This window comes from Nicotiana sylvestris, chromosome 2 (assembly GCF_000393655.2).
Source record: "Nicotiana sylvestris chromosome 2, ASM39365v2, whole genome shotgun sequence".
Taxonomy (NCBI): Eukaryota; Viridiplantae; Streptophyta; class Magnoliopsida; order Solanales; family Solanaceae; genus Nicotiana; species Nicotiana sylvestris.
This window is the reverse complement of record NC_091058.1, coordinates 164,412,207-164,434,050: the sequence shown is the minus strand read 5'-3', so window position 1 is coordinate 164,434,050 and position 21,844 is coordinate 164,412,207. Positions and strand designations below refer to the sequence as shown.

Genomic DNA, 21,844 nt, shown 5'->3' with positions numbered 1-21,844 from the left:
AGTTCTCGGGCTATGGTTACAGCCCCAGTTGCTACCCCACCTGCCCGTACCGAGGCTGTTACCTTCGATTCTGTCATCATAGGTATTTTCATGGTTTGTTATAGAGGTGTATCGGTTCTATTTGATCTAGGCTCCACTTATTCTTATGTGTCTTCTTATTTTGCTCCGCATTTGGGTATACCTCGGGATTCTTTGAGTTCCCCTGTTTATGTTTCTACTCTTGTGGGAGATTCTCTTGTTGGGATTGCATTTATCGGTCGTGTTTAGTTGCTCTTAGTGGTTTTGAGACCAAAGCCGATTTATTGTTACTCAATATGGTTGATTTTGATATTATCTTGGGCATGGACTGGTTGTCACCCCATTATGCTATTCTTTATTGTCACGCCAAGACCGTGACGCTGGTTATGCTAGGTGTACCGTGTGTTGAGTGGAGTGGTACTCTAGATCACACTCCCAGTATAGTTATCTCTTTCTTTAAAGCTCAGCGTATGGTTAAGAAGGGGTGTGACGCGTATTTAGCTTATGTGAGAGATGTCAGTATTGGTACCCCCCTTCCGTTGATTCATCCCCAGTGGTACAGGATTAGCCCGATGTGTTTCCAGCTGATCTTCCGGGAATGCCGCCTGATAGAGATATTGATTTTGACATTTATCTTTTGCCGGGCACTCATCCCATTTCTATCCCTCCGTATCGTGTGGCTCCTCCTGAGTTGAAGGAGTTGAAGGATCAGTTACAGGAATTGCTTGATAAGGGTTTTATTCGGCCCAGTGTTTCACCTTGGGGTACTCCTGTCTTGTTTATGAAGAAAATATGGTTCTATGCGTATGTGTATCGATATAGCTAGTTGAAAAAGGTTACAGTGAAGAACCATTATCCTTTGCCTCTTATTGATGATCTGTTTGACCAACTTTAGGGTGCACAAGTGTTTTCTAAGATTGACTTGCGCTCAAGTTACCATCAGTTGAAGATTCGGGAGCCAGATATCCCGAAGACTGCTTTCAGGACTCGGTATGGTCATTACGAGTTCCTTGTCATGTCATTTGGGCTGACCAATGCCCCAACAGCTTTTATGCATTTGATGCACAGTGTGTTTAGGCCATATCTCGACTCGTTCGTCATTGTCTATATTGATGATATTCTTGTATACTCCCGGAGTCGGGAAGATCAAGAGCAACACCTGAGGATAGTGCTTTAGACTCTAAGGGAAAAGAAATTATATGCAAGTTCTCGAAATGTGAGTTTTGGTTGGACTCCGTGGCTTTCTTGGGTCACGTGGTGTCGAGTGAGGGTATACGGGTGGATCCGAAGAAGATTGAGGCAGTGCAGAGTTGGCCCAGACCATCCTCAGCAACAGAGATTCGCAGTTTCCTTGGCTTGGCGGGCTACTACCGTCGTTTTGTGGAGGGGTTTCCATTGATTGTAGCCCCTATGACTAGATAGACCCAGAGGGGTGCTCCATTTCAGTGGACCGAGGAGTGTGAGGCGAGCTTTCAGAAGCTCAAGACAACTTTGACTACAACCCCAGTTTTGATATAGCCAACTAGTTCGGGGTCTTATACAGTTTGTTGTGATGCCTCGCGGGTTGGCCTTGGAGCAGTGTTGATGCAGGATGGTAGGGTGATTGCCTACACGTCCAGACAGTTGAAGATACATGAGAAGAATTATCTTGTCCATGATCTTGAGTTAGCTGCTATTGTTCATGCCTTGAAGATCTGGCGCCATTATTTATACGGGGTTCCCTGTGAGATTATACTGACCATCAGAGCTTGCAGCATTTGTTCAAGCAAAAGGATCTAAATTTGCACCAGAGGAGGTGGCTTGAGTTGTTGAAGGACTATGAGATCACCATTTTGTATCACCCGGGAAAGGCCAATATGGTGGCCAATGCTTTGAGTCGACGGGCGGAGAGTTTGGGGAGTTTGGCCTATTTACCAGCTTCAGAGAGGCCTATGTCGATGGATGTTCAGGCCTTAGCTAGTTAGTTTGTGAGATTGAATCTTTTGGAGCCTAGTCGGATTCTAGCTTGCGTGGTTTCTCGGACTTCCTTATTTGATCATATCGGGGAGCGGCAGTATGATGACCCTCATTTGCTTATTCTCAAGGACAAGGTTCAGCACGGTGATGCCAAGGATGTGACTATTGGAGATGATGGGGTATTAAGGATGCAGGGTCGGATTTGTGTGCCCAATGTTGATGGGCTTTGAGAGTTGATTTTAGAGGAGGACCATAGTTCGCGATATTCCATCCATCCCGGTGCCGCAAAAATGTATCAGGATTTGAGGCAGCACTATTGGTGGAGGCGGATGAAGAAAGATATAGTTGGATTTGTAGCTAGATGCTTCAACTATCAGCAGGTGGAGTATGAACACTAGAGACCGGGTGGGTTGCTTCAGCAGATAGAGATTCCGAAGTGGAAGTGGGAGCGGATCACCATGGACTTTGTAGTTGGACTCCCACGGACTTTGAAGAAGTTTGATGCTATTTGGGTGATTGTAGATTGGCTGACCAAGTCCGCTCATTTTTATTCCTGTGTGTACTACTTATTCTTTGGAGCGGTTGGCGGAGATTTATATCCAGGGGATCATTCATCTGCATGGTATTCCAGTTTCAATTATTTCAGACAGAGGTACTCAGTTCACATCACGGTTCTGGAGGGCCGTTCAGCAGGAGTTGGGTACTCGGGTGGAGTTGAGCACAGCATTTCACCCCCAGACGGACGGACAGTACGAGCGCACTATTGAGATTCTTGAGGATATGCTCTATGCATGTGTGATTGAGTTTGGAGGGTCTTGGGATCAGTTCTTGCCATTGGCAGAGTTTGCTTACAACAATAGCTATAAGTCCAGCATTCAGATGGCACCGTATGAGGCTTTATATGGTAGGCGGTGTAGATCTCTGGTGGATTGGTTTGAGCCGGGTGAGGCCAGGCTATTAGGCACAAATTTGGTTCAGGATGCTTTGGAAAAGGTTAAGGTAATTTAGGATAGATTCCATACAGCCCAGTCCATACAGAGGAGCTAAGCAGACCGGAAGGTTCATGACGTTTCCTATATGGTTGGAGAGTGGGTTCTACTTCGGGTTTCGCCTATGAAGGGCGTTATGAGATTTGGAAAGAAAGGAAAGTTGAGTCCGAGATTTATTGGCCCTTTTGAGATATTGAGGCGTGTTGGGGAGGTTGCTTATGAGCTTGCCTTACCTCCCAGCTTGGTAGGAGTGCATCCGGTATTTCATGTTTCGATGCTCCGGAGGTATCACGGTGATATGTCGCACGTGTTGGATTTCAGTTCAGTCCATATGGACAAGAATCTATCCTATGTTGAGAAGCCAGTGGCTATATTGGACAGGCAGGTCAGAAAATTGAGGTCAAAGAATGTTGCTTCAGTGAAGGTACAGTGGTGGGGTCAGTTGGCCGAGGAGACGACCTAGGAGACCGAGCAGGATATGCGCAGCAGTTACACTCATCTTTTCACTACTTCAGGTATGTCTCTATGCTCGTTCGAGGACGAACGAATATTTAAGTGTAGAAGGATGTGATGACCCGGCCGATCGTCTTAAGAATTAACGCCTTGATTCCCTATTAACTGCTTTCCCAAAGTTTATTCCTGCTAATATGTTTGCCGAGACGTTCTTTTTGAGTTTCGAAGAGTTTTGGGACACTTAGTCCCTAAATGAGAGCTTAAGTGTTGGAAAGTTATTCGTAGTTAGAACAGTGTGAAGACGGCCTCAGAATAGAACTTTGATGGTTCCGTTAGATCCGTTAGGTGACTTTGGGGTTGGGAGCTTGTTCGGAATGTGTTTTGGAGGTCCGTAGCTAATTTAGGCTTGAAATGCCGAAGTTTGAATTTTTTTTGAAGTTTCCGGTTAGATAGTTTTGATTTGAGGGTCGGAATGGAATTCTGGAACTTGCAGTAGTTCCGTCATATCATTTGGGATGTGTGCGTAAAATTTCAGGTCATTCGGACGTGGTTTGGTTGGGTTTTTGATTGAAAGAGTATTTTGAGGAAAATTAGAGTTCTTAGGCTTAAATCCTTGATTGATTCGAGTTTCCGGTGTTGTTTTAGGTGGTTTAAAGATTGGTACAAGTTTGAATAAGGTTTTAGGATATGTTTGTGCATTTGGATGGGGTCTCGGAGGCCTCGGGTGAGTTTCGGGTGGTCAATCGGATTATTTGGGAGTTCAAAAAATTGCAGATTTGGAGTTCCAGCAGTTGCAGACATTTTGGTCTTCGCGTTCGCGAGAGGACCCTCGCATTCGCGAAGAGTCTGCTGAGGGAGGTGGAAGTTTGGCCTACACGTTCGTGAAGGTCTGCGAAGTTGTGTATCACGTTTACGTGGAGTTCTTCGCGATCGGGTAGAGTAAGTGGGGTCAGATGGGTTTCAAGTCTTTTGCTCCTTGCGTTCGCGGAAGGGAAAACGCGTTCGCGTAGTGTAAGGTTGAGGAGCATCGCATTCGCATTGGTCATGTCGCGTTCACGTAGGGGAAAAATCTGGTCAAAGTAAGTTGTTCTTCGCGAACGCGATGGTTTGACCACGTTCACAATGAAGGAATTTAAAAACCTGGGCAGAATGTTTAAAAGGAGTTATTTCGCGAATTTTAGCCTAGTTTCCTCCATTGTTAGGCAATTTTGAAGCTTTTTGAAGTGGGTTGAAGAAGGATTCAAGGGGAATCACTTGGAGGTAAGATTTTTGACTTCATAACTCATTTTTTATGTGATTAAAGACCTAATTAGTGGTGAGATAATTGGGAAAAATGGGTAATTAGGACTTGAGTTTAAGAGACCTTTAATTGAGGATTTGAGGGGTCAATTGGACTCCGATTTTGGTGTTCTTGTTATGTATAGACTCGTGAGAGTATGAGGTTTCTGAAAATATAAATTGCACCCGATTCTGAGACGTTGGCTTGAGGGGCGTTTTGGTCATTTTACCTAATTTCGCGTCTTAGCTTTGAATTAAATTGTAGAATTAGTTGCTTGAGATGTTATTTACAATATATAATTGAATTGAATAAATTTAGGCCATTTGGAGTCAGATACTCGTGGCAAACGCGTGGTTTTGAGTTGATTTTTGGTAGATCCCCCGCGCATTGATAGTTGGACTACAGGACGGTATCCCGGGAGATCCTTCGGACATATATATATATATATATATATATATATATGATGGACTACGGGACGGTATCCTGGTAGATCCATTGGTTAGTTATGATTGGTACTACAGGACGGTATCCTGGAAGGTGCCCCAGTTGTTATCTCTGTAATGAGCTGTATTTCTTTCCGTTGTTTGTTGTCTCTGTTCTAATTGTTGCTGTTATTTCAATTCTATGTTATTTCTTACTATTGCACGTATTTATATTGTTTTATATCACACTGTTATTCCTTATATTTTATTTAACCTCAGTAGGGCCCTGACCTTCCTCGTCACTACCCGACCGAGGTTAGGCTTGACACTTACTGAGTACCGCTGTGGTGTCCTCATGCCCTTTCTGCGTATGTTTTTATGTGCAGATCCAGGAACTTCTTCTCAGGCCTACTATCCTTGAGGGAGGCGACTACTTAGAGACTTAGAGGTACATCTACCGCATCCGCAGACCGAGGAGTCCCTTTTTTATTCCTGTTTTTTTTTTGTATTTAGCCCTTTTGTACTTTTAGTTCTTGTTAGACAAATTCTGGAGTTAGAGCTATGTAGTATTTCTCTTTTCTTAGCTTGTGATTCGTGGGTTTCCGGGTCTTGGATTGAATATTGGTTTGAGATTTACATATGGTGTATGCCGAGTGGCACATTTAAACACTGTTATTTCCTTAATTCTGTTTGTAAATTGTTTTACTTCCGCAATTTTGTTTTTACTTCCGCAATTTTGTTTTTACTTCAAAATTTAGGCTTACCTAGTCGTAGAGACTAGGTGCCGTCACGACAGTTCACGGAGGGCGAACTAGGGTCGTGACATTGCTGCTCAAAAGTGCTTTTCAAATTAATTAGCCAAATACAAACTAATTGTCACCAAAAGTACTTTCTATAAGAGCACTTTTAAAAAAGGCACTTCTCAAAATAAGTTGATTTTGTTATAAAATATTAAATTATGGTGGATGTCCATAACCACTGTTGGTCCAAGAACATGTGAAGTTTTGAAGAATGACAAATGAACTCAGTCATGGACCAGGTCCATCAGGTGAAGCATAGTGTTTGTCAACCTATACATGTGAGATGCACGTGAAGGAGATAAGTCTCATTGATCATGCAGCAATATCTCCTGAACTAATTGAAAAGGTTGCATATTGGATAAGGAGGAAAAGTCTCCTTATGAGAAGAGAAAACAAATCTGGATAAAGGATAGGGTTGGAGTTTGTGTTGATCAAGGACTCAACTTCGATGGAAGATCAGCAATTGAGTCTCAATCAAAATCTAATTACTAACTCATTAAATATCAGTGATTGTTCTCTTTTACAGGTATTGCACATACACGGAAGTTAAACTAAATCGAGAGCAAAAGAGCAAGGCAATTTTGCAAGCAATTTATGTGAGATTTGAGTGTGCACTCCTGAAGGTACTTGAACGAGATAGAGGAACCAGTTCCATTGTGTTTTTTCTTATTCTAGTTCAATTGTAGTAGGTGGTTTAAAGTTGTACCTTTTAGCTTTCATAGAAGCAATTGTAATAGGTACTTTGAGAGTTTAAGTTATAGGCTAACTTGAAGTTGTCACAACAGTTGAGGTTGTGTGTTACAAAGGGATTAGAGTCAATCCTTAGGTTTACAAAGAGTTTTGTAAATGCTATTTTGGCTCAGTGATTTTAGTGGAAGTTTGGGAAAATCCAACTGAGTAGTAGGTCGTGGTTTTTTCACTTTTTGAGCCAGATGTTTTCCACGTAAAAATCTCTGTGTTCTTATTTTATGTACTTTTAATTCCGCAAACAGTAGTAGTTAGAACACCTAGAAGAACCAGGTTCTTCTAGAGCAAAAATTGGGTACCACACAAATTACCCCCCCTCTTGTGTGGTATTAATGTTTAGAACATCAATTGGTATCAGAGCAGGTTATCCTTGAAGAGGCTAACACCTTAGGAAAAGATCAACATGAGTGCACCACCTGTGAACTGGGAAGGGCAATCCACTGCTAGGCCTCCACTTTTCAATGGACAGTACTATTCTTGGTGGAAGAACAGGATGAGAGATCACATCATAGGAGAAGACTGTGAACTCTGGGACATAGTCATTGATGGTCATTTAGCAACTACAAAGAAGAATGATGAAGGAGAGGATGTGCCAAAGACAAGGGCTGACTGCACTGTTGAAGACCTGAAGAAGTGGGAGAAATATACTAAGGCCAAGAAATGGCTTGTGTGTGGACTAGGTCCAGATGAGTACAGTAGGATCCAAAGTTATACCACTGCTAAGGAAATTTGGGACACTTTACAAGTGTCTCATGAAGGAACACCTCAAGTGAAGAGATCCATAGGAACACTGCTGTATTCTCAATATGAGAATTTTACTATGAAGAAAGGAGAAACTATCCAAGAGGTGTATACTAGGTTCACTACACTGACAAATGAACTTAAGTCTCTTGGAAGGATTATTCTTGAAGAAGACAAGGTTGAGAAAATTTTGACAAGGGTTCTACCAGTCTCATGGGAAAGCAAAATCACTGCTATTCAGGAATCTAAGAATATTGCTACCCTCAAGCTGCATGAACTGATTGGAAATCTTACTGCTTATGAACTGAGAAGGCAAACTATGAAGATGGATACACCCAAGAAGGAGAGAAGTCTAGCTCTCAGAATTGCTGAAGGTTCAGATCTGGAGGATGATGAGATGGATATGATCACTAGAGATTTCAAAAAGTACCTGATGAGAGGAAAGGGTCCTTTAAGAGGTACAACCTTCAACAAACCAAGGGCTCCTGAGAAACAGACCAATGAGTGTTGCTACAAGTGTGGTAAGACTGATCACATGATTAAGAACTGCCCTCAATGGGAAATTGAGTGGAAGAAAGAAGGGGCTGAACGAAGGAACATGAAGAAGGAATAGGTTTAACCAAAAAGGAACAAAGGATCAACAAAGGCTATGGTTGCTGCATGGAGAGAAATATTAGATGAGGACTCAGAGGATAAAGCTGAAGAGGAATAGGCTCTTATGGCCATTGGAGAATAAGATGATGAACAAGAGGTAAGTATTCTTCATCTCAAAGACAAGATTAAATTTCTATCTAAAGAAAGGTTATCTGAGTTGTTACTAGACTTCATTGATGAGTCTGAAATAATCAATAATGAAAAGGAAGATCTGTCTAGGAATTGCGTGATCTTAAAAGCAAAATGCAAAAGTCTAGAGTCTAGGGCCAATGAGAGTGATTGCAAAAATGTTGAGTTGAAGAACCAGGTTCTTGAACTTGACACTAGTATTCTAGAACTTAGGTCTGAAAATCTAAAACTGAAACTAGGAACAGGAAAGAAGAAAGTTGATCTCACCTATCTCACTCTAGAGGAAAACTTAGGAAAAATGAATGATGAGTTGTATGAGAAGTATGAATTGATTAAAGTCCTAAAAGAAGATCTAGGAAAGGTGAAACGTGAACTAGACAGAACTTGCAAATGGAACAAGGCTTCTGATGCACTTTCTTGGTTGCAAGAGCATCACAACAGCAATAAAAGTGGACTTGGCTATGGGACTCAAGCACCAAAATGGGACCCTAAAAGCAAGTACGTCACACTTCCTGAGAATAAAATCTGCACCACTGTGACAAGACTGGTCATTACAAAAATGAATGTAATGCAAAAGAAAAGGCCAGTCAAAAGAACAAAAAATTTGTTCAAGAAAAGAACAAGCTACCTGGGTGGGCTAGAAGAAATCTGATTTATCCCTTTGCCCATAGAAAGGGACCCAAACTAGTTTGGGTTCCTAAGACTAACCCCTGATTTCTTTTTGCAGGTCCAAGTGAAAGGAAGTAGCCAATTATGGTACATGGATAGTGGCTACTCAAAACATATGACTGGGAGCAAGGATCAGTTCCTTTCACTTGAGGACTTAAAAGGATGTAATGTATCCTTTGGTAATGGAAAGAAATGTGAGATTAGTGGGGTTGGAAAGGTAAGTAAGATAGACTCTCACTCCATTGAGAATGTCTACTTGATAGATGACTTTAAATATAGCCTGATCAGTGTGCCACAACTGTGTGACAGAGGTAACCTTGTAGCATTCACCTCTACTAAATGCTTTGTGATTAATCTTACCACTGACAAGATTGTGTTGCAGGGAAAGAGAGTTAACAATATTTACATTGTAGATTTGTCTACTCTATCAGAAAATGAACTCACTTGCCTATGTGTGTTGGTTAATGATCCCCTCCCGTGGCACAAAAGACTTGGTCATGCAAGTCTAAATCAGCTAAACAAACTAGTCTCTAAGGACTTGGTGATAGGGTTACTTAACATCAAGTTCAAAGAAGACAAAGTTTGTGAGGCATGTGCAAGGGGGAAGCACATAAGATCATCTTTTAAAAGCAAGAAAATGGTAAGAACAACCAAGTCGTTGTAACTGGTCCATATGGATCTATGTGGTCCAATGAGAACCATAAGCAGAGGTGGAAAGAAATATGTAAAGGTACTTGTTGATGATTATTCTAGATTTACCTGGGTTCTATTTCTAACTTCCAAAGATGAAGCATTTGACATGTTTACTGCATTTGTTAGAAAAACTCAGAAACAATTAGGAAATCAACTTGCATCCATTAGGTCTAATCATGGAACTAAATTTAAAAATTCCAAGTTTGTTGAATTCTGTGATGAAAATAGTATAGATCATAATTTCTCTGCCCCTAGGACTCCTCAACAAAATGGAGTAGTTGAAAGGAAGAATAGGACTCTTGAGGACATGGCTAGGACTATGCTGCTTTCTAGTAAACTGCCCCACAGCTTCTGGGCAGAGGCTTTAAACACTGCATGTTACATAATCAATAGATGCATGACTAGACCTCTTGTAGAGAAGACTCCCTATGAGTTACTTAAAGGGAGAAAACCAAACATACCTCATCTTAGGGCATTTGGTTGTAAGTGCTATGTGCACAATAATGGAAAAGACTCCCTAGGTAAGTTTGATCCCAAAAGTGATGAGGGAGTATTCTTGGGATATTCTTCACATAGCAAAGCATATAAAGTGTTCAATAAAAGAACATTGTGTGTAGAAGAAAGTGTACATATAGTATTTTAAGAAACTAACATTCTTTTGAGAGACAGGAACATGAAGATAAATCCATTAGATTAGTAAAAGACTTGACTGAAGCCTCAGCACAAGTCAAAGTGGCACCAATAGAAGGAACATGTTCTTCCACCCGGGGCAATATGACAGGGGGAACTAATCAAAGAGGAATCGAAATAAATTCCTTAAAGGAACCTGTTCATGAGCCTGTTCCTCAGTAACAGAGCATGAGAGAAACATATAGCAGAAACCAGTTGGTTGTGAAACCTTACAAGTATCATAGTTCTCATCCCATTGAGAACATTATCACTGATCCTACATCTGGAGTTAAAACTAGATCACAATTAAAGAATATGTGTGTTTTTGATGCATTTTTGTCTCTTATTGAACCTAAAAATGTTGTTGAGGCTTTGCAGGATGCAAATTGGGTGATTGCTATGCAAGATAAACTCAATCAGTTTGAAAGAAGTCAAGTTTGGCATCTAGTTCCAAGACCCAAGGACAGATCAGTCATTGGTACAAAGTGGGTCTTCAGAAACAAACTTGATGAAGATGGAATAGTTACAAGAAACAAGGCAAGACTGGTGGTCCAAGTCTACAGCCAAGAGGAAGGTATAGACTATGATGAGACTTTTGCTCCAGTTGCAAGACTAGAGGCAATCAGACTCCTTATAGCCTTTGCAGCACATATGGAATTCACTCTTCATCAAATGAATGTCAAAAGTGTCTTCATGAATGGGTACCTGAAAGAAGAAGTTTTTGTAAAACAACCTCCAGGGTTTGAGAGCAAGGAATGTCGTGAGCATGTGTACAAGCTAGACAAGGCTCTCTATGGGCTCAAGCAAGCACCAAGAGCGTGGTATGAAAGATTGTCCAAATTCCTACTGGAGCATGGTTACAAAAGAGGTAAAATTGATAGTACCTTATTTTTAAGGGAAAAAGGTAAGGATCTCCTTTTTGTACAAATATATGTCGATGACATAATCTTTGGGGCCACTACTAATAAGCTAAGTAAGGACTTTGCAAAACTAATGGGGAGTGAGTTTGAAATGAGCATGATGGGTGAGCTTAACTTCTTCTTAGGCTTACAAATCAAACAAAGTCCAAATAGAACCATGATTCATCAGCAGAAGTATGCAAAGGAGCTAATCAAAAAGTTTAAATTGGAAGAATCAAAGGAAATAGACACACCCATTGCAACTACTACTAAATTAGATGTTGATGAACCTGATTAATCAGTTGATCAAAAGTTGTATAGGGGTATGATTGGTTCACTTCTGTATCTTACTGCTAGTAGACCTGACATTGTTTTCAGTGTAGGGCTTTGTGCTCGCTTTCAGGCAAATCCTAAAGAGTCTCACCTGACTGCTGTCAAAAGGATACTAAGATACTTGAAAGGCACCACTGATCTGTGTCTTTGGTATCCCAAAGGTAGAAATTTTAATCTAATTGGATAAGCTGATGCTGATTATGCAGGCTTTCTAGTGGATAGGAAGAGCACCTCAGGTATGGCACACTTCCTTGGTTCATGTCTTGTGTCATGGGCTACCAAAAAGCAAAACTCAGTGGCCTTATCTACTGCTGAAGCTGAGTATGTTGTTGCTGCATCTTGTTGTGCCCAATTGCTATGGATCAAATAGCAGTTGGTAGATTTTGGTATAGAAGTTGGTTGTATTCCAATATTCTGTGATAACACTAGTACTATAAGTATGATAAAGAACTTTGTTCATCATAAGAGAACTAAGCACATAGATGTTAGACACCACTTCTTAAGAGATAACTATGAGAAACGATTGATCTCAATAGAATTCTATGCTACTAACAAACAATTTGCTGACGTTTTCACTAAAGCACTGAGTAGAAAAAAACTTTGAGAGGAACAGGTTGGAATTAGGGATGATTAAGATCACCTAATAGGTCCAGTTCAGAATGCACAATGGAAAAAAATGAAAAAAAATAAGAGTTCTAGCTTTATGTGAATATCTAGATTAATCCTTACTCAGTTTCATACTTTAATTAGTATACTCCTGTGGCATGTGTATATATGACTCACTAATCTCTTACAAAGTTTCTTCTATTATGGCATTTAAGGCATGTTCGAGAGAGTTCCATATGAAGAACCTCATTCATCAGTATGAATTCATATGAAAATACAGGTATGTTTTCAATACTTTACATAATTAGAAAGATTAACAATTCAAGCATGAGCAGAAGTCCTGTCATTGCAAAATTCCTAGAAAATTTTATCCGTTGAGGCATTGAACCAATTTCGTCCATTTAGAACTCTAAAACCGTGATTTTTGCCTAAAATCTAGGGAAGCCAAATAATCATTAAAGGACTGGAATTATAGGTTGATTAGACTTCTCTTTGACCTCTGAAAAGCTGCCATTACTAAGTAAATGTCTAATTGCCTTTAAATACACACCACATCTCTAATCTTCTTCATTATTTAATAACCGTCAAAACTCATCTCAAAATTTTGATTACCTTCTTCTCCAAAAATTTCCAAATCTTCCCAAGCAACGAAGAACCATGTCTAACCCCCAAGATAATCCTGGTACTCCTCCACCACCATCTCCCTCCAATTCATCCTCATCTACTCCTCCTAGTGAAACCCCAAAACCTAGGTTTCGAAGGTAGAAAATGTTGGCTAGAAAAACTATAGCCTATGGAGAATTGAGTAAGGTTTTAAACAAGAAATTGAAATCTAGCCAGTTGAAAGAAAGCTCAGCTCAAGAATTTGACTCCAGTTATGAGTCAGAATCGTTTAAGTCTGCTAGTGAAGGTGAAGAACATGGGTCTTCTAACACTGAGAAAATTCAAGAAACCCCTGCTGAGGTAAGTTCTTCTGTAGTTGAAAATTTAGAAAATAGGTTTGTTCTAGTTGGTCCTATTAGAGATGTAAAATTGGCTGAAATGAGTAGGAGTGAAGGTAAAAAGAAAGGAAAAGAGAGAGAGGGTGAAAGTGGTAAAGAGAGGGGAAATGGGAAGAAAGGAGTTCCTGCTATTTGTGGAGTTGTTGAAGAAAGTGGCATAAAGTCAGGGGGAAGTGGCTCTGGGGAGGCAGTAGAGGGTTTGGTTCATCTAAGAAAACAAAGAGATGAACCTGTTTCATCTGCTGAGGAAACCTTGGCTGACCTTCTGAAAAGATTTGGGGCGAGTTATGATCCAAAGAAGCGCAAAGACACTTCACAAAAGGCTCCAATTGATTTCAAGCCAACCAAGAAAAGAAAAACTTCATCCCCAAAACCTACTATCTCTTCAGTACCTAGGGGAAGAGCCATTAGAAGCAAGGTAAAACAATCTGAAGCTAAACTACAAAGAGCTCTAGAAGAAAGCACGAAAAAGAAAAAAGAGAAGGGAAAGGCAAAGGTAACAGAATCTTCTGAGGCTGCAGAAGAATAGGAGATGGAACTGGTCCATCAAGAAAGAGGAACGACAGTGGAGGTTCCTACACCCAAACCTAAAAAGTCCAAGACTTCTTCAAAGAAGTCTTCATCTGTACATGTGTCTGCTGAACCCTCACTTGCCAAGAGGACAAGATCTACGATGAAAGGCAAGCAGGTAAAAATTACTAAAGAAGATGATGAGTGGAGTGGAGTGGAGAAGAAGAGGAATCTGATAAGGAACACGACAGGTTTGCTATTTTTGGCAAAAGGAAAATATTGAAAGGTAGACTGTTGAAGGAACTGGGTAAACCAAGAATGATGAGACTATTGGATGCTATAGCTGCACAAGGTTGGAAGGACATGGTCCTTGAAATGGATGGGAGGCTGGCCAGGGATGAACTGATTGAATTTATGGTCAATATTGTTGTGAAGGATGGAGTAGTCACTAGCTTGGTGAAAGGAGTCAAAGTGAAGTTTGATGCACTCAAACTGGGTGAGATCCTAGACATACCTACTGAAGGGTATGATGACTATATAAGGAAAATATGGCTATGTCTAGATTCTCTTCCCACTGCTATTGAAATCACTAAAAGGTTTTATGACTCTGAAGATGTGCCTGAAGCCAGATTTGTGTAGAAAAGTGAAATGAGACTTGAGCACAAGGTCTTGTTTAAATCTGGCAACAAGTGCCTCTTTCCCAGACACGAGAAAAGGCACACTGCAAATTACATGGACTTGGTTCTTATGGAGTGCCTGGTGAAAGGAATGCAAATCAACTGACCTACTTTTATTGTCAAATTGCTAGACAGGGTCATCAATGGCTCCAAGGCTCATGCCATTCCATATGGGTTCATATTGACTACAATTCTGGATAGGCTGAATGTGCCTTTGAAGAAATGGGGAATGGCATCAAGCAAGGAAAATTTTGGTGTTAAGACTCTGCTGGCTTGTGACTATCCAGTCAATGCCATCCCAGTTGAAACTGGTTCATTTTTTAGGACACCCATCAATAGCAAGGTTAGGGCTTTGGTTCAGGAATTTGGAACTAAAGATGATGAAATTGCTGTGCTCAAGGCTCGTGTGGCTGAATTGGAGACTGAGAGAGATGGCCTTAGAAGTGATCTAGCAAAAGAAAAGGAGAAGAGTGATGGAATGCTTCAGAATATGTTGAACCTTCTCCAGTCTCAACCCTCTAGTTCCTCCAAGCCTTAGGTCTCCCAACACTTGTCTTCTGAACCAGTCTAGTACCCCAGTGACCCAGATTAGGGATATTTATTTTTTGCTCATGTTTTGGAAGTTTTTCTTTCTTTTTGTGGTCTGTTTGTGGAAGCATATCTCTATCAATGACAACTGCTATTTTTTTCTTGTTCTATGATGAGTCTGATCCTAATAGTTTAAAATTGTTTGTTGATAATTGCACAATGATTTCACTTGCAGTTGCCCCAGTGGCCATGAGTAATTTTTAACATCTGGGATTCATATTATGTGTGCAACTTTTTGATGATGCCAAAAGGGGAAAAAGATATTGTGCTTTACTTATTATTCTGAATTAAGTGATATTTATAACCTAATTAACCTGGTCCTTGATGATAAGTAAAATTTTCTAAGTTAAGTGTTGATGGTTAAGCTGAGTTCTTACAGGTTCTCTGATCAATAAAAAGCACAGAGTTTGTCATCATCAAAAAGGGATAATTTGTTGGTCCAAGAACATGTGAAGTTTTGAAGAATGACAAATAAACTCAGTCATGGACCAGGTCCATCAGGTGAAGCACCGTGTTTGTCAACCTATACATGTGAGATGCACGCGGATGAGATAAGTCTCATTGATCATGCAGCAATATCTCCTGAACTGGTTGAAAATGTTGCATATTAGATAAGGAGGGAAAGTCTCCTTATGAGAAGAGAACACAAATACAGATAAAGGATAGGGTTGGAGTTTGTGTTGATCAAGGACTCAACTTCGATGGAAGATCAATAATTGAGTCTTAATCAAACTCTAATTACTAACTCATTAAATAATAGTGATTGTTCTCTTTTACAGGTATTGCACATACGCAGAAGTTAAACTAAATCGAGAGCAAAAGAGCAATGCAATTTTGCAAGCAATTTATGTGAGATTTGAGTGTGCACTCCTAAAGCTACTTGAACGAGATAGAGGAACCAGTTCCATTGTGTTTTTTCTTATTCTAGTTCAATTGTAGTAGGTGGTTTAAAGTTGTACTTTTTAGCTTTCATAGAAGCAATTGTAATAGGTACTTTGAGAGTTCAAGTAATAGGCTAACTTGAAGTTGTCGCAATAGTTGAGGCTATGTGCTACAAAGGGATTAGAGTTAATCCTTAGGTTTACAAAGAGTTTTGTAAATGCTATTTTGGCTCAGTGATTTTAGTGGAATTTTGGGGAAATCCTACTGAGTAGTAGGTCGTGATTTTTTCACCTTTTGAGCCAGGTGTTTTGCACGTAAAAATCTCTATGTTCTTTATTTTATGTACTTTTAATTCCGCAAACAGTAGTAGTTAGAACACCTAGAAGAACCAGGTTCTTCTAGAGCGAAAATTGGGTTCCACACAAATCACCCCTCCCCCTCTTGTGTGGTATTGACGCTTAGAACATCAACCACCAAAGAAATAATACTCACTACTCTTCTCTATTATCTTCATAACCCTCACTATTCCAATACTTATGGTTGTAACTCCCATGCTTCCATAATTTCCCCATGATCTTCCTCCATGATCTCAAATGCTTAATACCATGTTTATGACATTCTTTTGTATACCTCTATATAATAATATAAATAGAGGATGAGAAGTAATATTCTTGAACACTTCATGAAATAAGAAAGTTATCTCTTCGTAGTACCCACTACTCTTCTCCATTTTCTCCATAACTCCCACTACTTCAATACTTATGGTTGTAAATCCCATGATTCCATAAAATCCCCATGATCTTCCTCCATGATTTCAAATGCTTAATGTCATGTTTATGACATTCTTTTGTATACCTCTATGTAATAATATAAATAGAGGATGAGAAGTAATATTGTATATACTTGAATACTTGATGAAATAAGAAAGTTATCTCTTCTTCTCTTATTTTATTATTTATCTTCTTGTTTTATTTGTTACTTTGAGCTTAATTTCTTAACACGTTATCAGCACAAATTTCTATATTTTTCTTATACTTCCTATAAGAGATGAAAGCCTTCCATGAGAGCTACAATTGCTTTTGCTGCTTTGCCAAGTGATAAGTTGACATTTCATGTCGTTGGTAAGTTAGGTAATATCTTTTGAATAGTATTACTATATAACTCTTATTTTGGCATGTTAATACGTTATCAGAAAACAAATCATCTAGTTTCTCAGTAAGGTTTCCAGCTTCCTTTCTTGTTAAAAGAAAAAAAGAAAAAAAGAAAAATTGGGATGTTGATCTTGCTCTCTCATTTATATAATATATTTTTTTAATTTCCTATAACTTTTATAATGTGATGATCCAAATATCACTGGCCGTGATGGCACCTAACTCGATCCGTTATGTAAGCCAACTAACAGAAAATACAGTCCAAAAGAGATTATAGGAAAATAGTAAAGAATTATATGAACGTTTACAAATTTACCCAAGAGATGGTAGTATGACTCATGAGCTTCTAAGAATTAGAATTTGCAAAATTGATACAAATAATTACATGTTCCGTTTGAAAGTTACACAAACATATTAGCAAAACATAAGCTGTCAAGGACAAGTGGTAGCTATATTCGAAGAGCACGAACATCTTCAGAGTCAGCACCCAACATCACCAGTAGCTCCGCTCCTAAAATCTGTATGCAATGTACAGAAGTATAGTATCAGTACAACCAACCCCATGTACTGGTAAGTATTTTGTCTAACCTCGTCGAAGTAGTGATGAGGCTTTTCAGTTAATAGATGCTTACTGATGAAACCTGCACTGTGAATCAGCAATAGAACAATACGACAATATAATCGAAAAAAACGCATAAAACGGATACACAAAAACAATAATCGAGTGTTAATAGATATCGTAATTTGGCATTTTCAAATACCTCGACCAATCCTTTCCTTAGATTGAAACCAATAAACCACAACAATCAATTCATAACTTTCATAGCATGAGGTATGTACTTAAATATCAAGGCAACTGCACGGCAACACCCTTCGTGCTTTTATCTCATCCTCACCCAATATACGTATAACAAAACTAACCAGATGACAGAAATACCGATAACAGAAATCACAAGGTAGGAAATACACAAGTAACAATAATGAATAAGGATAACTATATGGACAACAGTAAAAGACTAGGCGGAAAGCATGTGAGTGATGACATCAATTGGAAACAAGAAATATCAACTTCAACTAACTAGCATGATGGAGGCTTAAGTACATATATAACGAACAAGAAGGAAGCACATGATCTTTACAAGTTAATAAGTAGAAGCATGAGTGACTAGCATGGTGGAAGGCTTGTACCAAAGTGCAACAGAATAGATACGACATGAGTGTAATTATAAAAGTAGGAAAATAGGCATTATATTTGCAGGTTAAACAAACAGAAGATATGAGCGACACAACAACAATTGACATAGAGATAAATGACAGAACGCTAACAACATGTCATATCAGATATAAGATTACGACAATAATAGCTCAAGGTAAAGACATGAACATATACACGGGAAAACAGATATCACAACATAATGCATGTCCCTCATCCTCGCCTGCACGGAAATACCCATCTCGCCATGACCTCATGATGATATAAAAGCATAACAGTATAAATAAAATGGCATTGCATCGCCCTTTGTGCTTTACAATCTCATAACATGGCACGGCATAACCCTTCATGCTTTTACTCTCAATAATATGGCATGACATCACCATTCATGTGTTTACTCTCAATGATATGGAACGGTATCACCCTTCGTGTTTTACACTCTCACTTACACGATAATGTATAAACAATGGCACAACATCACCCATCGTGATTTACAGTCTTCCTTACCAAACATATGTATATCAATGACAAAGAAGGCAGGAAGCATAAATAACATCAAGGAGAGTGTCTTAACGGATATTCCAAACAAATCCCTATCACAACTTTCCAAGTCAACATTGATTCAACAATACTCAAGAACCGTATTATTAAAATATTTTCACAAATCTCACAAATGATCCACAACACAAGTATAAGTCTAGTATCTCAAGAATATTGACCGTAGTAATGTGGTAATGATTTCACATAGAGATGACCAAATTAGACACGTCAATGTATACTCAGAATTTCCGTCAATTTTGATCAAGTTATAATAGGCTTAGTCTTGATTTCTAACATTCAATACTATGTTCTTAGTATCTAAGAGTCAAGTAAGGCATGAAGCAGGAAGATCACGAAATTCTACAAACACAAAGGTAACATAAACCACCCCCCCGAGCATGCTTCACCCTGGCACATACATATACATTCGTCACCTCATATATGTATCACCCCTGCATGTTGCAAACAATGACAGATAGGAGGAAAAATTCCCTCAACAAAGTTAGGTAAAACACTTACCTCAATTCGGCTAACTCAACACTCAATCTAGCTTATTTTCTTTACAAATTCGCCTACGTCCGGCTCTATCTAGCCAACCACGACTTGAATACATTACACAATGCAAGAGAAAATAATTTCAATTAATAAAGCTGTGATTTTTATTAGATTTCTAAAAGGTCAACAAAAGTCAAACCCCGTGCCCGCCCGGTCAAAACCCAGGTCCAAGGGTAGATCTTGACTACCCATAGCCTTACGAGTCCAAATATGTGTTTTGTTTACAAATTTGAATCCTATTCCACTCTCAAATCCTAAATTTTCATTTTTTAAAACTTTGAAAAAATTCCCATATTTTTCCATAGATTTCTCATGAATTTGATGTTAAATCTTATATAAAATCATGAAATATAGTTGAGAAATGATTAAATATACTTACCCAATAATTTAGTATGAAAATCCCTTATAAAATCGCCTTCCCTCGAAGCTAGGGTTCAAAATATATCAAAATGAAGCTAAGTTTCGGAATTCTCAGCACTTAACATGTTTCGCTAATGCGACCCTCGCAAATGCGAACAATGTATCGCAAATGCAAACTGGAGGGCCTCCTGCTTAGGTCGCAATTGCGACCTTATACTTCGCAAATGCGAAGGCAGAAATCTCGCAAATGCGGCAAGGTTCTTTGCAAATGTGAATCTTTCCCAGCAGCCCAGACATTGCAAATACGATGGCTTCTTCGCAATTGCGGCTGTCACATTTGTGACCAATACATCGCAAATGCGATGATACCAGTACTAACAATAAAAAAACATGAAAAATCATTTTGAAACCAATCTGAAACTCATCCCAGCCCTCGGGGCTCAAAACTAATCATGCACCGAGGTCCAGAAACACAACATGAACTCGTTCGCACGCTCAAATCATCAAAATAACTTCTAATATCATGAATCGGATGCCAAAATGCATGAAGATCAAACTAAACTTCAAGAACTTCTAAAATCGCAACAGAGCGTCCGAACCATATCAAATCAACTCCGAATGGCGCCAAATTTTGCAGACAAGTTTCATATGACGAAATGAACCTGCTCGAAGCTTCAAATCATGCACAACAACCTCAAAACGATGAATCACACCTCAAGTCAAAATCTATAAACTTGGAAACTTTAACTTCTACAACCAATGCCGAAACCTATCAAAACACTTTCAATTGACTTCAAAGTTTGCACACAAGTCAATTGCTGTTACGGACCTATTCCAGCTTTCGGAATCGGAATCCGACCTCGATATCAATAGTCCACTACCGGCCAAACTTCCCAAAAATTCAACTTTTGCTAATTCAAGAATAATTCGACTATGACATCCAAGTTACAATCCTGGTGCACTCCTAAGTCCAAAATCACCCAAAGGAGCTTATGGAACCGACGAAACTCCATTCCGAGGTCAAATGCTAAAAAGCCAAACTTGATCAACTCTTCCAACTTAGCGCTTAAATCTTGAAGTTCATTCTTCCAAATCTATTTCGGATAACTTGAAAACCAACACAATTTACACAAGTCATGATACATTATGCGGAGATACTCAAGCCCTCAAAATGCTGAGCAAAGTGCAGATACTCAAAACAACTAGTCAGATCGTTACATATAAAAACCTGTGATTAATTCTTGAACATTTCAAGATCTTTAAATCTAAGTCATTTTCATTCAAAAGCTGCATTATATCTATTACAGTAATATTCTACTGATTATAATATTAAGAATAAAAATTTGAAGACGACGAATATCAATTGTAGTGTTTTGGATGGTTCAACTTGTAGTTCTACATAGAATACACATTTTAGTTTCAATGGAGGACTTTTAGAGGTGGTCTTTTCATTTTTTGCCAATTTTAATGTTTGATTGTCTTTATTCTATTATCACAATCATGTATAATAATGTTGTTATGCATATAATCATGAAGTGGTAATATTTTTAAAGGCTTGAAGGTGAGTCTCTAGGCACTTTGGTCCATAATGCAATTAATTGAGGGCAAGATGGTAGGTTCAAGTCCCAGCGCACCATGAGGGTAAGACATTGGGTTCGAGTCCTGATGCTCCATGATGATAAGAGTTGGGTATGAATCCCAACTCATTATGGCCTAACATATCTTTATGTGGTAAGTCATTGGATTTGAGTCTCAATGCACCATATTAATGATAAAATGATTGTAAGCACGTGATTTTTGACCCTCCCCGGGAATTTTTACGTTCTTAAGCTTAAATATCTAATTTAGGACTAGTATAGCCATTTTAACTATTTTTACTTTATTTCGTTGCAAAAAGAAAAATTTCAAAAAATATATATATAAATTTTAGTTTATGTATCTCTCATAAATTTGAAAAATACAAAAATTGCGCTTTATTTTTGTACTTTATATAATTTTGAAAATTACAAAAAATAAATAAAATATAGTTCTATTAAGGTTTTATAGTCATTTTAACTTTGAAAAATACAAAATATTACCTCATATTTTATCTTAATATTTAAAACGAAAATTACAAAAAAAAATAGTTTCATTAATATTTTGTAGCTATTTTAAATCTTGAAAAAATATTCAAAAAGATATAGTTTTGTTTAAATACTAGTCTTATTTTTGGTAGTTATTTTGCTTACATAGGACTAGTTAAGCAACGTGTTCCTATTTCTCGGGTCCTGGCAAAAGAATAATATTCGGGTTTAAACTACCCGGTTTTAG

General features: G+C 38.7%; 1 protein-coding gene across 1 annotated transcript; it reads left to right on the top strand.

The window, feature by feature from the left end:
* Positions 1–12,825: 12,825 nt before the first annotated feature.
* Positions 12,826–13,587, top strand: LOC104245549 (uncharacterized). The gene has a single exon (XM_009801171.1). The coding sequence runs from the start codon at positions 12,826–12,828 to the stop codon at positions 13,585–13,587; it is 762 nt and encodes a 253-aa protein (XP_009799473.1).
* Positions 13,588–21,844: the final 8,257 nt, after the last annotated feature.

Excerpts from the sequence above, each read along its gene's own strand:
- LOC104245549 (XM_009801171.1), top strand. The coding sequence starts at position 12,826 with ATGTTGGCTAGAAAAACTATAGCCTATGGAGAATTGAGTAAGGTTTTA.